This window comes from Melospiza melodia, chromosome 1, assembly GCF_035770615.1.
Source record: "Melospiza melodia melodia isolate bMelMel2 chromosome 1, bMelMel2.pri, whole genome shotgun sequence".
Taxonomy (NCBI): domain Eukaryota; kingdom Metazoa; phylum Chordata; class Aves; order Passeriformes; family Passerellidae; genus Melospiza; species Melospiza melodia.
Genome location: NC_086194.1, coordinates 19,339,180 through 19,356,199, shown reverse-complemented (window position 1 = coordinate 19,356,199; position 17,020 = coordinate 19,339,180). Strand labels below are relative to the sequence as shown.

At 47.1% G+C, this 17,020-nt stretch overlaps 1 protein-coding gene across 1 annotated transcript; it reads right to left on the bottom strand.

Annotated features, from left to right (window-relative positions):
* Positions 1-7,816: 7,816 nt before the first annotated feature.
* Positions 7,817-12,798, bottom strand: SKIDA1 (SKI/DACH domain containing 1). Its single transcript, XM_063150158.1, has one exon. It carries the CDS (start codon positions 10,299-10,301, stop codon positions 7,836-7,838), a length of 2,466 nt encoding a protein of 821 aa, XP_063006228.1. The 5' UTR covers positions 10,302-12,798; the 3' UTR covers positions 7,817-7,835.
* Between the last annotated feature and the right edge of the window lie 4,222 nt (positions 12,799-17,020).

Below are 17,020 nucleotides of genomic sequence, written 5' to 3'. Positions count from 1 at the left end.
CAGCGATTATCTGGAGAGCCTTTCTATTTATCGGCCTCTACGCAGCTAGATAGGGAAATACGAATGTTCTCGGACTTGATGAATGGCAGGGCTTGTGTAGAATGGCTATGCTTTACAGGCCCCTTTACGGGAGAAGGATACAGAAATCATAATGGAATTAATGAGATTTTATTAGCAAAAATTTGTAAACCCCAGGTAACCATTTACAAACTTACTCTGAAATGTGAGAGAGACTGCGAGATCACAGCCGGGGAGATCTGACATTATTTTATATGGCGTATTAAACGCCATTCGCTCTTTTCTTCTACTACATCATTTAGCACGAACATCTTTTTCCCTCAGGCGAACTTTGCCAGATTTTGACGGGGACGATTTTGTCATAGCGAGAAACAACCTAAAAATCCTTCTTCTGATTATAATGAACTACTTCGAACGTCCCCAGCAGACACAGTAAAGTTTTTCAAACGGTCTGGAAAACTGTACAAGGAATAGCACGTTATTGCTATTTACCCTTACCAAAACGTCATGTCCACGAAAATGGAAATGAGCTTTTCCAAAAGAGAACAAACCCTCGTTGTTGTTGTTGTTGTTAGGATTTGGGTTTTTTGTTGTTTGGTGAGGGTTTTTAAATTTTTTTTAATAATATTTTTTCTCCATGCACTTTACTAGATAATAATTCTACGTTTGTGATTATCCCGGGCAGTTTACCCTTGAATCTCGGGAAGACAAAAGCATCGCGGGTAAATATAAAACATATGTTCGCACAGGTTATGTGGCAGCTTTAACACTCGCAGCCCCATTCACACGCATCTCCACAAATGCACAAAGACCCTAGAAATCCCCGCAAAAGCGTTGCTCCCGGGGCAGACAGGCGAGAGGTGCTCCGGGAGAACAGGGGTTTTTGCTCCGGGAGCAGCACCAACCTACAGCAAACACCCGGGAGGTCGGGGAGGGTGTGTCCGGCACAGAGCCGTGCCTCGGCCTCGGCCAGGGGCTGCTGCTCGGTTCTGCCGCTGCGCCGGGCGCTGCCGGTGCGGTGTCCCCGCGCTTCACCGTCACCAGCCGCTTTTCCAAGGCTGTTTGTTTATTTGTTTGTTAGTTTATTTATTTATTTTTTTTCCCAGGAAGGTAGAGAAAGAGGAATGACAAGATGAAATATAATACAGAGATGTGAAGTGACCCGAGTGGCAGCTGAAGAGGAGGTCTTAGCCGGGACGTGTTTCCCAGCTAAACTCTCCGCTGCTCTTCGGGGAAAACCAAACGCAGGTTGATGGAAACATCCTGTTTTGAGGGAAATGGACTGTACAGCCCTATCTAGCAGCTCCGACACTACTAATCAGCCTGGAAAAGCGCTGCGAGCACAAGTCTCAGGGAAGAGGGAGCCGAGCATCTGACACGATTGCAATTCAATCCCGACCCTGAAAGGCAGTTTAGAAAATCGCTGAGCTCTGAGCGGCAGAGCCGGGCTGCGCAGGCCCCTCCGCGGCTCGGCCCGCCGGGAGACCCGCTCCTTCCTCTGCCTGCAGCAGGGGCAGAGCCCCGAGCCGCAGAGGGGAAGGCAACAGATGTGGGCTGTACAGAAATCCGTGGAACAAGTGCTCTAAACCCAGGGGGATTTCTCCTAATAGCGAAATCAGAGAGGGAGAGATTTCAGGAAAGAGAATAGCCCAATATAAGTTTCTAGAGTAGAATTTACATTTCATCGTGATTTGTATGTTACAATAAGCAGACACGTGCACGCGGGAGGGGTTTGGGTGCCAGCGGCGGGGAGTCCCTGCGTCCCGGTCCTTCCGAGAGCATCGGCGTGCCTCTGCCCGCGCCCGGGGAGGGGGGCCACGGTGCGGAGTTTGGGGAAGTTCATTGCGATACCCCTATTGCCATCCCCTCCCCCGCCCCTCCGGAACGAGGGAGAAGGGACAGGAGGTGCTGGCTCCTGTTTATTTGTCTAAGGGGAACGGCGGCGTGGGAGGCCGAGGGCCGCCTTGGAGCCCCCCTCGTCATGCGGACGTGCCGTTCGGCGGGCAGGGACACGCGGCCTGCGGGCCGGGCCGGTGCGGGGCACGGGCACCCGGGGCAGCGCGGCCGCGAACAAAGGCCGGGAGCGGCTCCTGCACGTGTGCGCTGCCGCGGCGGGGCCGGCGGCCTCGGCCGTGCGCAGGCAGGGTCCGGCTGCGCCGCTGCTCCCCGGGCTGTCGGGCCCGGAGAAGGGCTCGCTCCGGACCGGGGTCCCGGCGCGTCCCTCGCCGAGGGACGAGGCTGCAGCAGGGTCTGCCTGCGGGACGTCCATGTCCGGCCCCACCGCCCAAAGGTCACCGCGGCTGGTCCGGCTTCTCGCTACGGGCCACATTAGCGGAGCGGCCATTTACTGCCCCGGGATTGCAGCGCGGCCCGGGTTAGCCCATAAAGCCATTCACACTCAACAATGGGGATTTTCTCAACAATTAACAAGAAACAACATAATAAATCCATTTACAAAGCCCTCGCTATTTACTATAAATTAGCCACTCTTTAAGAGACCGGTGCGTAATTTCACACGCTTTACAGCCCCGGCTACATTTTAGACGCAAGAGCAAACAGCCCTGTTGGACCTTCTGCGCTGACCCCGCTCCCCGTCCCCTCCCGGGCCGACTCCGCGGGGGCGGACGGCGAACGGCCGAGCCCGGAGCCCCGGGCCTCCCCCGGCCGCTTCCTGGCCCAGAGCCCGGCATCTGCCCCGAGGGCCCCGCGGAACCACCACGGGCTTGCCCCCTGGCTCGCCCCCAGCGCGGAGCGGGCAGGGCGGGAGGCGGCGGGGCCGCGCCACGGGAGAGCCCGGGAAGATGGACGCCCCGGCGGATGAGCCGGAGGGGGAGCGGGGTGGGAGCCACGGCCCCGCTTTGAAGAGCGGGGACCCCCGGGGACGGCCGTGCCGCCCCCGCCGCCCGCGGGAGCCGCTCCGGGAGCGGGGAAGCCGGGCCAGGGACCCAGGCCGGGAGCGAGAGAGGGAGCCGGCCCGTGGAGCTGGGCCAGGCAGCCGAGGAGGCTCCGCCGCGCTGGGCAAGATGGCGGCCCGAGGAGCGCTATGCCCCGGGCTCACCGCGCTTGGGCAGCCCCGCCGCTCGGGGGCCCCGGCTACGCTCCCGCGTTTTTTTTTTTTTTTTTTGGTTTTTTTTTTTTTTTTTTTTGACCTCCCTCCTCTCTTTTTTATTTTTTTTTCTCCTTTTTTTTTTTTTTTTTTTAATCCTTTTTGTGATTTTTCAGGCGGCGGGAGCGCGGTGCGGGAGTGGGGCCGGCGGCGCTCCCGCCGTACTCCCCCCTGTTTACAAACACAGCTGTTGCCGTGTATTTGCAATGCTAGGGGTAAAGCCACCAGCAGCGAGGAGCAAACGAGAGATGGTGCGGGAGAGGGGTCCTCGGCATCTGGAAAGGACAGGGCGCCTTGTTTTTGAAACTGTCAATTCCCTCAACCCCTATTGTGAGCGCCTCATGCAAAACATCTCGGGCCTTTTAAAGCGGGGGCTTGTGAGGCCGCCTAGGAGAGAAAGGGAGAGGGGGAGAGAGAGGGGCCTAGGGCACGGGAAATAATTATATCAGCGCAGTGAAAAAATGCAACGCGTAAGGCCCAAACCCAGCTCGCTGTCCCTCGCCGAAAGGTTTTTGGCCAGGCCGGAGCTGTTAGGCCGCGGTTTGGAGGGCCAGGTACTGAGGGAATGGGAAATGTCTGCCAGCGTGACTTGGGGAAGGTAGATCCCAAAGCCTCCCTCCTGATTTTGCCAGCCAGGGCTTTTCATTTTCAGACGCTCGCCCTCCTTTTGTGCTTCCAAGCTGACCAAATAGATCCCAGGATGAACCATTACATATTCTTCCCAGCAATCCTCTTAACCATAAAAACCACAATTAACAAGGTTATCCGTGTTTCATGTTCTCTAACATACTGCATATGTAGAATATTTTCCTCCAGATTACCGCCGTGTGTCAAAAATGCCACTTTTTTTACCCTTTTCTGTCTCAACCACTCGCACGTGTGAACAGTGACAAACACAAACATGGTAACATTGCTCTCATTTCTGCAGAAACTTTAATTTATTGGCAACTAAATCTGTTAGAGTAAAAGGGATCAGAGACCATGTAAAAAATCACCATATGAATTGATTAAACAGCAAACTTCATACAACAGCTACCACTATTTTGCATTATTGCTAGTAGTGGCTTTTTAAATAAACAACCAGTAAAGAGATTATCCCACTGTAGTCAAGTAAGTGTAGCTTATAGAACAATCACTTCTTAAAGTAAATTGCTGTAAACGGCAAGTTACATCTTTTAAGGCAATATACCTCATTGCTGAAGGCATTACACGTGTTCCCTTTTTAATGTTCTAGAGAATTAAACAGAGTCCAAAACTTTCTTTTGTCTTCCATCTGGCAGCAGAAATATTCACAATAAATTTCCCAGTGAACTCTATTTGTGGCAAATACCTAAAGAGTATAGTCCTTACAGTACATGCATTTCCTCAATTGCTTTTCCTCTAGAAAATTCTGATGATTTTTGTGTACACCAGGAATTGGAAAATGGTGGCAATTACTAACACACTGTAAGTTTTATCTCATGTAAACATCACAACAAAATGGTAGCCTGTCTCCCTTGGAAAACCTTGGGGTTTCCTCATTATTAGGACTTACCTTTATGGGAAAAATTTGGTTATTTTTATGTAATTCAATGATAAGACTATACATGTTTAAGGCTGGAATTATAATGAACTCTGATCGCAATAATAATTACAATGTCATCAGAAACAGTTACCAAACTACCAGAATTGAACAGAATACCATCCCCCTCCCCCCCCCCCTTTTTTTTTTCTCCTGGTGAGTTATTGTACCTGGCTAATTTCTCCAACGGTAGTAAAACCACGAATGTCCCTGCTAGTGACTTGTACTAAACTGAGGTGTGCACGTGTGAAAATTATGTGGCTGTTTAACTCCTTGCCGTTTGCTGCTGCCTGGATGGAGGGGAGCCCAGCGGAGCAGCCTGCCGGGGATGCCCGGGGGTGCCTGGAGCTCCCGGGCCGCTGGCAAGGCTGGGCGCCATATTTCACGTCCTCGACTCTGCAGAGCCTATTTGGTATAAATTTATGCTTATACCTCCCCCTCCAACCCCCAGCCCCCCACCCCGGATTATTTCAGAACCTGAAAAGGCACCTCTGTAATTTACAATTCCTGGCCAAATCAGCATATCTCTAATTGGAAGTAAACAGGGTCAGGGGACAGAGTTACTTTGAAAGTGATATGTTGTTTAACTGACAAGGCGAAATTTTAGGTTTCAAGTTTGTATATTGCACTTTTGCATCTTTTGGCTCCTTTTTCTTTTTTTTTTCTTTTTTTTTCTTTTCTTTTTTTTTATTTTTTTGGTCAAGGGAAGACCTTTTTCAGGCAGACACGGTTTCTAACAGAGTGGGGGGGCTTTCCTGAGCAGTACATTTTGTACGTACTTACAGTTCTCTGGAAATAAGGCTGTAATCTGTGCAGCTCTAAACACACGAATGTAAACATTCATCTCAGAACAACTCCAGTAAGCAGATTTTTCATGACCATCGTAATTTCAGCAGAGCGGTTAAGTATGCAATGCACCTTTTGCAATTGGCAGCTTAAAGTGATGTGTGTGCATGTGTGTGTGAGTGTGCATGCAGGGGGGAAGGGTAACTCTACTGAAAGGCAATTGTTTACTCTTTCTAAATATATTTGGCTGCAGGTATTCTTAGACTAGGCCTTTTACAATGAGGGGAAAACTCCGGTGTGGATATAGTAAACAGAGCTGAAATCAGCTAGTGACTGCTTGGAATATTTGGAGACACGAGGGGTTGGGACAGGGCATCACAAAAGGCAGGAATTAAAAAACTGAAACCCAGGCAGTGGATTGCCAGCAGAAATGTTGACTTTGAGTCACACAGTAAACATTACATTGTTGCTTTGTTTTCCTTTTTTGATTTGCGATAAATTATTCTCTCGGGATTGATCGATGAGTGGAATCCTTAAAATTTAATTTGTGAATGATCTAGTATAAATAAAATGCTAATCCAAAGAAAGAAACCAGCAATTATTCATCCTAAACTCTGCTGATTCAGCAACTCAATTATTATTGCCTTTCTCAAGCTGCAAACTTTTCAGGCTGTTTTCAGAGTTGCTGTATCCGTCCTTCACCCTCAAGAGATACCTTCCCCCGTCCTCAGTCCTAAGCTCTGCCTCCACCTCGGCCTCCAGCCTTTCTTTTTTTTTTTTTTTCCTCCTTCCCTTTCTTTTGCAGAGGTTGGGGGGGGGGGAGGGAGGGAGTGAAACAGTTAACCTCTTGAAGCGTATTTCCTCCAAATAAAAACAGTGAACTTACAAATGGAGAGGAAACCACGGATAACTCTGCAATAATTCAAAGTGTTTGGAATCAGGATTTTTTTTAAACAGTGTTTTTAATTGAAAATAAAGCTAAAGCATGCTTTTCAACAGTGCAAATTTCCATAATTTTGATTTACTGCTTCCATCATCACAATATATTATACCAGCATGTCTTACCGAGGGCTAGACTCTAGAAGTCTGCCTGTTTGACTATTTTGATATTAAGTGCAAATATAGATAATTGCCTCTGATTGTCACGTGCAGTAAAAATGTTTCTGCTACATAGAGAGGATGGCATGGCAAAAAAAACCCACGACAGCAAATTTCAAGAGATGAGGATAGAACCGTGAAGTGTAACATGGTTGAATCGCCTGAGTTTTGTTGCCAAAAAGCTATGAACAACATAGTCTTCTAATTTTGTGTAATCTTTCCACTTATGGCCTCTCATTTCACTTTCTGTGTTGTATTTACTGCTTTGCTATTTCCTCCAGCCAGCATAAGGGGCTGGACCATAAATTGTACTGCTGGCCGGGCAAATATTTTAGTTGCTTTGCAAGTTTGTAAGGGGCATGTTCAGACCACAACTTAAGTATGACATTAGTGGATAACAGTAACCTTATTTAAGACCTCTGGGTGAAACAAAAAGGCTTCCCAATTGCAAAGAGTGGCTGTACAAGTAAAAAGACACCCTTTTACCAAAAATAGAATTCCACATTTATTTACTGGTTTCAAATGAGGCAGCTTTTCCCAGCGCTGGGGTCGTAGGCGGACCCCAGTCTTTTCCGAACCGGAGAAGAAGGAGTAAGTGCAACTGCCCTTCAAAAAAGACACCCCTGCACCCGAAAACAAAGCTCCCGAAAAGTATACTGCTGCCACATTGAATTATAGTGAACCCTTACTGTGCAACCATGTAACTTAACAAAGTTTAACTGAATTAACAGTTAGACTTCCATTTTCAAAATCTAGTGCATAAATTTAATGGCTCATTCTAATATTTATTATTCAACCTTTTGACATTTATTTGCAGCAGTTGAATTGAGGTACTGGTGCATTATTAGCATTTAAACAGTAAAGTGTTCCAGCTCTACCATAATAACTGAGTTTAACTTGAGTCTTTAGCCTGAAGTACTCTGTGGAATGTAACATAATAAAAAAACCCCCAAAAACAAAAACAAAAAACAAAAACAATTCAACAGAACAAACAAACAAACAAAAAGGCCCAAACCAACAACAACCAAAAAAAAAAAAAAAAAAAACCCACCAAGATCTCAAAATAAGGAAAAAACCCCCCACTGTTGTAATGGTAAATAAAATAGTAATCCAGATTCTGTCTTCACAATGTGATAAAACAGGATTCCAATAGTGGATAGCATTAATGGGTTTGTACAAACCACGCTGCGGAGTTAAAAAAAAAAAAAAAAAAAAAAGGTAAGAAAGTTAAAGGTGGTTCAAGAAAATATTTTCCAAACTACTTTATTAATTAAATTTCCTGAATTTGTGGCTAGGTGGAAGAGGTATTGCAGAACCGCCCAGCTGCCATTTCCATACAGGATGGGCCTTGTGAGGTGGTTGGGAATCCTTAGTGGTGTTTAAGGAATAAGCTGGCAACAAATCCCCATCATTGCCAATAATTAGTGATGGTGGACAGGGAAAATTTGCCATGAAATTAAATGGCCTTTTCACTGCTGATGCTACATTGCTGGCTACCCTTTTGCGTCTATTGTTAACTGTAAAATCATCCAGTGTTCCTTCATGTGTCTCAATTTTACCTGTAGGACGTGGGCTTCGAGCTGATTTCAAATTTGGTTTGACTGGAGGAGTCTGCAGTACAGGTCGCTTTCCCAAAACCAGTGTCCTGTAATTTTTTCTCACCCTTGCTCCAAATTTATACTCCCCATCCTCAGGTTTTGGAGTACCTAAAGTGCATGAGAGGACCTGACTCTGAGTCAGTGGGTTTAAGGAAGTGGTTTCTTTCTCAGTGCATGCAGAATCTTCCTTGGCTGTTAATAAAGCGTCCTGGTTATTACTCTCAGTCACACCGTAAAACTCATCCTTAGTATCATTGCACTCACACTTTAGCTTATGTGTTGTAAGATCAGGCTCATACTCGTCGTTCGCACTGCTGTCCTCTATTTTGATTTTAATGCTGTGCAGGAATGGCAATGCCTTATTGCCTGTATCAGTGCACTGGAGCTCAGCTGCTGCTGCTGCCCCTGGAGAAGCAGCATCCTCCGCAGGATCAGTTTGTAAAGAGGGCAAATCCGTGGCAAATTCAATACAATGAGGGATTTTGGAATCTTTCTCTGAATTTGCTGCCGCTGATGAAGAATCATTATTTAAGAACCTAGCAGCTATTGTATTGTTATCTGCACGGTGTGTAGTAGTTGCTTGAAGGCATTTCCTTGCCTCTCTGAGTATTCTTTGTTGTGGAAATGCATTGTTTGTCTTTGGGCTAGGTGAAGAGGCCCCCTTTGCAACACAGTTAATTGTTAGGTCAGTACTCTTGGCATTATTGGAAAATTCAGAGTGTGGGAATGTGAGTTCGGATACCCTATCATCTCTTATCTCCGCGAAGCAGCTCCCCAGGCCGCCGGAGCAGCGCAGCGCCGGGGCGGCGGGAGCCCAGCCGGGGCAGCCCCACTCCTCCGGCAGCTCCGGCTTGACTCCGCCGGGAGCGCCGCGGAGGGCGGGCAGCCCGCCGGGCTCCGCCGGGGCCGGGGGCCGGGAGGCGGCGGCGGCCGCCAGATGGTACAAGAAGTTGGCGTGGACCACGCCGGGCGGGCTGCAAAAGCTGGTGCGCCTGAAGCGGATGCTCTGCACCGAAACCTGGCTGGAGACCGAGCTGGAGTCGGAGTCCGAGGTGCTGTCCTCCTCCTCCTCCTCTTCCTCCTCCTCTTCCTCCTCCTCCTCCTCCTCCGAGCTGCCCTCGCTAGAGTCCGAGGCGCCGCTGCCCTCCTCGTCCTCCTCCTCCTCCTCGTCCTCCTCCTCCGAGCTGCCCTCGCTGGAGCTGGAGAGGCTGGAGCCGCAGTCCGAGTCGTGGGCGGCGCGGCCCGAGCAGCAGCTGGACTCCGAGTCGCTGCTGCCGCTCTCGGGGAAGGCGGGCGGCCCGAAGCCGCGGGGCAGCGGCAGCGGCAGCCGCGGGGCGCCACGGGGCCGGCAGGGCCGGGGCAGGGCCAGGGGCCGGCGGGCGCCGCCGGGGGGGCCCAGCGTGACGGCGGCGGCGGCCGCCCCGTGGCGGCGGCGGCGGCAGCGGGCGGGCAGGGGCGGGGGACCGGCGGCCGGGAGCCGGGGCCGCGCCGCGGCGGCGAGCGGGCGACGGGAGCGCAGGGGCACGCAGCCGCCCACCGCCGGCGCCGTTTCATAGTTTACGGGGGATTTGCAAGGCGCCCGAGCGATTTCTGGGTAGCTGTGGCCAGTGTATTTACTAAAAATGTGAGGTAGATGAGCGGCCGGTAGCAAGGCTGTGTCCCCCGGGCGCAGAGCTTTCCTCCGGACGGGCAGCAGCGGCCGAGGAGAGTCGCTCAGACCCAGCCAAAGTTTGTTCTCCTTCCAGAAGCCCGAGAAGGGGTCGGGGGGAGCGAGCTCCGGCCGGAGATCGGTGGCAGACAGCGCCCGGCTTAGTTTCCTTCGTTTCGTTTTAAGAACCCGTTCGGTTTTGCAGGATGTGTATAGGGCTTCCACGTCCTCTCTGGAGATCAGGGTGCATTTGGCGGCGTGGAAAGCGATGGAGTTGATGGCTTTGAGTTTCCTCAACTCCTCCAAGTCGCAGTGATGTTTTTTTACTTTTAAATGATCCATTCGCTTGTGCACGGTAGTTCGCGGGATGTTTTTGAGCAGGTCTGTAAAAACCTGGGAGAGTGCAAACATTTGCTTTCCTTTAATGATGAGGTAGCCGAGCCTCACGCCATCCACCTCTTCAAAACCCGACTTCAGGTCTCCCATTTCGTGAATTAAATTATTCCCAGCATTTGCAGAGAGAGAGAGAGATGAAAAAAAAAAAAAAAGAAAAAAAAAGAAAAAGCCACACACACACAATCCTCAGCCAGATGCTGTATTTGTCTCAAGGCATCCTGCTAATAAAATATAACAAAGGCTGTTATTCCTGGTGAATGAAGTGCCCAACTTTAGACAAAATTAAAAAAAAATAAATTAAAAAATACTGTGAGACTACAATCAATATATAATCTTAAAAATCAGGTTTGCCAAAGTATTTCTCTAAGTTGTTGCTGAAGATCAGTACCTGTTCCCTTTCATTCCCTGCTTTTCCATTGGAAACTATGATAATGGAATGTGAAGGGAGGAAGAGAAAAGAAATGCAGCTGCTATTCCCGCCGCTGCTTTAGCTACAAATAAAATGACAGAGTGAAGTGAGCTCGTCCGGAGACACCTTCATCAATTAATTCCCCTAAAGCCAACGCTGATTGGACACTCCTGACAGGTGATGCAATAAAAATTGATATTCCACCCCTTCCCCCAAAAAATCTCCCACTAATTAGCATACCCTTATACTGCCACCTCCCCTCCCAAAGTAAATAATACAGTTAGTATATAAATCTTTCTATTAAACAATCCGAGCTCAAACACACTCAGCCCTCTCAGACTTCCTCGTCGCTAGCTTCGGAGGAAGGATTTGTATGCTTTTCCCCCATATCGTTCCGTATATTTTCAGCCTGTTTTGGACAAACGTTGCTCTTTTGTGCATGCCGTGAATTTAAAGGACATAAGTCTGATCGTAGCGATGGAAAATCCTTCGGTAACGTAGCCGCTTTAAACTAGCGTTTTATTCTGCATTGTGTGGAAAATGAAGCTTAGCGAAAACGTGCAGAACAGCTTGGTATTTCCCCTTCTGAGGCTCCAAAGTTAAATGTTCGGTTGTTAACGAGAGGGAGTACTTACATTTTCGAGTTTCTCTTGATTTTCCTCTTCTGCTTAATTAGCTTTTTATAGCCGGGTACTAAGGTTATTTTTGCTGTCTGAATATCACGGGTTCCCGCACCGTGATACTATAACACTTTTAACTGAAATTCTGCCAGTAATATTGCAGGAGGGGGGAGGAGGACGTGAGCTCACGTCAGACCCATAACAAAGCATAGATAAGCCAGAAATGTATACACTTTTCACGATTAACCGTGCTGGATCACGAGCTGGAATGTCCTATAGTCCCAGAGCCCACGTCAGGATTCCTGCGTGCTGATTGCTTCCAGCAGAGAAAGGAGAATGTAAAATATCCAAGGTGTTTCCAGGAGCCTTTACGTAATAACAAAAAAAGTGCTGGAACACACAATGTACGATATTACATCGGGCTAGGATGCTTCTGGCTCGCAGTTTGCATATTCCGCTCGGAGTAGCACTGCCGAAGATTTTTGATGCTCCATTTATAGCAGCCCCTTAAAATCAATTTGAAGAAGCAGCATGAAGGTTTAACCTCTTCTTAGGAACGTTAAATTATTCGAGTGTCAAGAACGAGGATCTCGCAAATGTTGCGATAGCTGCATGCCTCTCCCTTGTCACGTTAAAGTGATGCTTGCGGTTTGCACGTTAGGCGCTGCGAAAAAAAAAAAAATCACCAATCTCTGCCGTGCATCCAGTGTTCCGCTGGATACAAACACCAGCACTTTTATGTATCACTGCACATCCAGAATTAGACACATCCGCGAGATTAATGAGACATCTCATACTGCTGTGACTTGGCAAAAAAATCGACGGAGGAAAAAAAAAATCTTCAATCGCAAACGTCAATATCCACTCCGCGTGTTGGCAATATGGTGCGTGGAGTTCGTGTTACCCCGTCAGGTACAGCTAAAAGAAAGCGCATAATCACTCTGTGAAAACGCCGTTTTGCATGACAAGGCGAAATGCAGGCAAGCCCCCAATTTCCCAGGAATTCGAGAGAGAAGTGGGAATTTGGAGAAGTGCATCCGGGAATGGAGGAAGTCTATTCAAGGGAGCCTCCAACTCGGAGGGCTGAGATTTGAAAAGTCAGCCCTGGACTACTGTTGCTCTCAGCGCAGATGTAATCGCCGCTGTTCAACTTAATCCATGTGTGTGCGAACGGCGATGCCTAGTTCTTCCCTCTGAAACCTAGGGATAGTATTCCCATCCGAGAAAGCAGAGCTACAGCAAATTACATTTTGTCCCTCGAATTAGAAAAGGATCATTGAGTGGATCTCGTGATATTTCAGCCTTTAAACGTAACCGAGAGGCAGCAGTGAACAATGCCTCGGCACAGCTCAGACCATCCGCAGAGTTCTCCTTCCCTCTCCTCGCATCTGGATCTCCCAGCCTTGCCTTTCTCCTGCTCGCTCGTGTGAGAGGCAAAAAAAGCAAAGTTTCGAAAGAAAACAGCTGCTGGCGCTAAAGAGAAATCGTCGTGGTCTTTCTAGAGCTAGAGACAATAAGGTCGTTTAAAAATTCCTCCTGATGTACTTATATGCTGCGAACACCCCCACCCCCTCCCTACTGCTCTCCTCCCCCTGCTTTAAGGTTAAGGCTATGGAGTCAACAGTAAAGGAACAGTAAACTCCGAGAAAGCTGCTCAGAAGACGTTACCCAAAAGCTCGATGGGCTGAAAAGTCCTTTATTTGTCAGGTAGTTCAGCTGGGTCGGATTCCCGTGTAAATCCACGCGTGCACTCGCACGGAGGGAGCCACGGGCATCCAGACCCTCACCCACGCGCTGCCGGTGATAGCCTGGCAGTGGGATTCGGCAACTGTTTAAAAAATGTCCCTTTTGAAATTTATTTTTATTTTTATTTTTATTTTTATTTTTATTTTAAATTCCGGTGCTACCAAACGTTTAAAACTAGTGACGGCTTTTCGGCAAACCTCGGGTTCCCGAAAGGTGCGGCCATGAGCACCGGGGTCGAGGCAGCGCCAGATGTCGGCAGGGAGAAACCCACGAGAAGTCTTGGGAAATGTCAGGCGCCCAACCTACACATCCCCACCGTATACTTACACACACTTTCGGTTGCATATCTTTCTCCGCATCTCACACAAGAGAGCTTTGTTTCTTTACTTCTCCATCATTTGGTTTGGCTCTTTTTGTGTGTGTATGCGTGTGTGTGTGTGTGTGTGTGTGTGCGTGCGTGCTTTCCCTTGGCCATCGGCACACGTTGTGTATCCGGGGTCGTCTTGAAGCAGGCTGGGGGAGATCCTGATAAACAGCCGTCAGAGGCCCCTTGCACACGCACACGCACATTAAAGGCAGGGGACTTGAAAATGGATTTGCACGCACACAGGGGATTGCGATCAATAGCCACCAACATTTATGGCTTAGATTGTTAATGTGAAGGCTGGTCAAAAGAATAAAAATGAAAAATTAAAGGTGTCTGGTGTCAATTACATGAAAAGTTATGCCATAATTTACTTATTGGGATGTTTGCCTGCCTGTTTGTGTGTCCATGTGCATGTGTGTGCAGACCCAGATGTATATGCAGCTATGTCTCAAAAGCAAGGGAATTTCTTTGTTAATTTTGTGGACTGTGTCACCCTCACTGGTGATCAAAGATGAACACGATTAAAGGAATGGATGTTTGTCTCACATTTCTTAAGATAAGGACGCCAGAGATGCCCGGTTTTGCCAAATACATACACATGCAACTACAGAGAGTTGTGTGTATGGGCGCATACACACACAGAGGCGATCAATCAAACGTGCTCCTTTTCACGTTGAGTAGCGTGCAATTTGCAATCTACACTCTATAGCCAGTAGTATTTCAGTCTTAAAACTGTCTGGGTGAAGGATAAACCTCATTAGGAGAGAAAGAGCAAAATAATATTCATAATACTTTGCTGTAGACCTATTCCCATTTGTTGAAAATCACATACTTTTATTTTTGTAAACTTGTGTTAAAATATATATGCTCAAAATGAACTGCTTAGCCATGTCATTCCAGAAAGAAAACGTATGTAACATTTAAAATACTCCTTTTACGTGATGTTTTGATTTATTTTCATAGTATGATTATGTTTAAATACCAGTGCAATTTAGCCTGACCTCTTCCTTCTGCAAGGTAGTAATGCACACACCATTTACAGTCTTTTAAACGTTTCATTGGGAAATGCAACAGCAATGTCCACCACCGGTTGTACTAATGGGGAGAATTCTGAAAATCTTCAGGAAAACCTAAGGGTTATGTGCGTTTTCACAATAGGATTGCCACATTATTAGAGTATTATTATTATTTATTATTATTTGCTAATGCTGGACTATGTCTTCAGGTATTGACAAGTATTAAATAAACCTTTTGCTTTCATGATGCTGTGCGGAAATACATATTTCACATGAGAACTTGATTTCTAACACTACACCCTGCTTCTAGTTACTGTTGGGCGTATTTTGCTTGAGGAGGACACAGATAGAAAGCAGCTAGAGGCTATCACAAAGAGTCCAGTAATGTAAATATAATAGGGTCAAGGAATAGTATAATAGGATCCTTCTGCTATTTTAAAGTCAGTGAAATGTGACTGCAGTAACTAAAATCTGCCCTAAATTCTAGTCAGACAACGTATCAGAATGTATAACTAAATCTCCTAAATGTGCAGGACAAAGAAATACCAGCCATCAGTCTGGGAAAAAAAAATCATAATCTGGCTAACACTCTTATACCTAGAAGTTTCAGGGTTGTTTTTTCTTTTTTCCATTTTTCTTCTTTTTTTCTCTCTCTCTCTCTTTTTTTTTTTTTTTTTTTTTTTTTTTTTTTTTTTTTTTTTTTTAACAGAGATGCAATGTAGAATTCTACTAAGTGCTTTTTAAGTTTGTGGGGGGTTTTGTTTTATTTTTTTCATGGGAGCTAGAGTGTTTCTTGCACACTAGAATTTTGTGCAATTTATAATCACTATGGGCTAAGACTATTTCTTGAATTTAATACCCATGGTAGTTTTAAAATACTTTTTAGCAGGAGTTTCTGGACACATACTACATGCCATGTTGTTTACTGACCCATAATCAAAATGCAGTGACCTTCTACCCTTTTTTTGCCCCTTGACCCATGCTGAATTCAATGCAGCCTTTATAAATTTGCAAATCCTTGGACGTAAAGGGGATTTGGTGAGGCTTTGTTCTGAAAGGATCCTAAAAGTTTGCATTTTTAATTAGACAAAGGTAAAGCAACAAACATTGGGAAACAAGATCCTCTCTTGCACATAGGTGATCACTCGTAATTTCTACGGTGGGAAACCACATCTTAAAAATCGTACCCTGCAAACTGAAAAGCAGTTGCAAACGAAGGAGATCAGGAGGTTATGAATTGCACCAAATTAGCAATGTGGTACAAATCACTTTCATGACGTAAGGGATAGCCAGGCCACAATCTTCCGGCGCTCCTCATCTCCAAGGACCGTGTGGATCCTGGTGACCCGGGGAGAGGGGCGAGCCAGCGATTTGATCTGGAGCTACAGGCGCATTCCCTTATCTCCTTTGCTATCAGTCAGTTTAAAGGACACCGTAATTATGATGGTGATAAAACAATGCCCGCTTATGTGTGCTGAATAAATAAAGAATGTTTACAGCCCCAGAATGTTTCAATTCCAATTAAACGCTATCAAAGAAAAGCCCCTTTTGCTCCCTCTCCCCTCCCTCCCTCTCCCCCACGACTCCCTATTTACCTTGTTGGTTGTAATATGGCCCTATGAAATAAACCGGCCTTCCAGTTTGCCATTAAGGCCACATCTTAAGGGAGGAGGGGGAGGAAGAGGAGGAGAGGGGGTGTGAGACAACAACATGCGCTCCCGGTCCCACAATTACTTTGGGTCGCCTGCATCCTCACTCTTTCTTAAAATTTATTTTGCTATTATTTGTTTATTTTTTCAATTGGCAAAGGCGTGATGATGCAGGGGGAAAAGGCACTTAAAGAGCCTGCTCCAACCAGCGGCCGAGGGAGTTGGGCTAAATTAATGCAGCGCCCTTGGGCACTGGAGGAGGGGGCTGTCCCCCTCAGCCCTGGCTGCCACCCCACCGGGGCCTCGGGGAGCGGGGTCTCCCCACCGCTCCTCTTCCCTCTGCAGCAGGGAGCCTTGGAAACGGGAGCCTGGAAATGCTTCCCACTCACTAAGACACAAGGATCATTTCAAATATTCATTGTATCAGCAAATCTGGTCGTAATCAGATTAAAGCAAGGTTTGGGGAGGAACTGCCTGTGTTTCTGGGTGCAAAATGCCGACTGGACTACAAAGAGAGCAGAAAATGGGTTCCTCTCCCCCCCGCCTTGGTTGCATGGGGAGAAAAAAGAAAAACAGTAATTTTTGCAAAAAAGGGACACTTTAAAAAATTGCAATTTTCCCCATTCCACCCCGGGTAGCATATTCCTCTCAGAGGTTGTTTTCCTTTTAACTTTGGGCTTAGCATTTCTATATGATGCTCTTATTTACTTGTTTTAAACTACAGAGACTATTCCCGCTGTGGAATACACTGAGGTAGATTTTCTTCATGCCAATTTGCTTTTAGCTTATCTCAGCCGAGGCAACAGCTTTTCTACATTCAAGCTTTAAAATGTATATTTCATTGAGTTGTCTGGGGCGAGGTGTTTATATCCATTTTGTGGAAGTGAGTGAGGAACTGAGTGCATTTTCAGGTCTGCTCGATAGATGCAGGCCCTTTTCCTTTTGAAAGTTCAGACTTCCAATACCCTCAATTCTACTGGCAGAATTAGGATGGACTTGGAG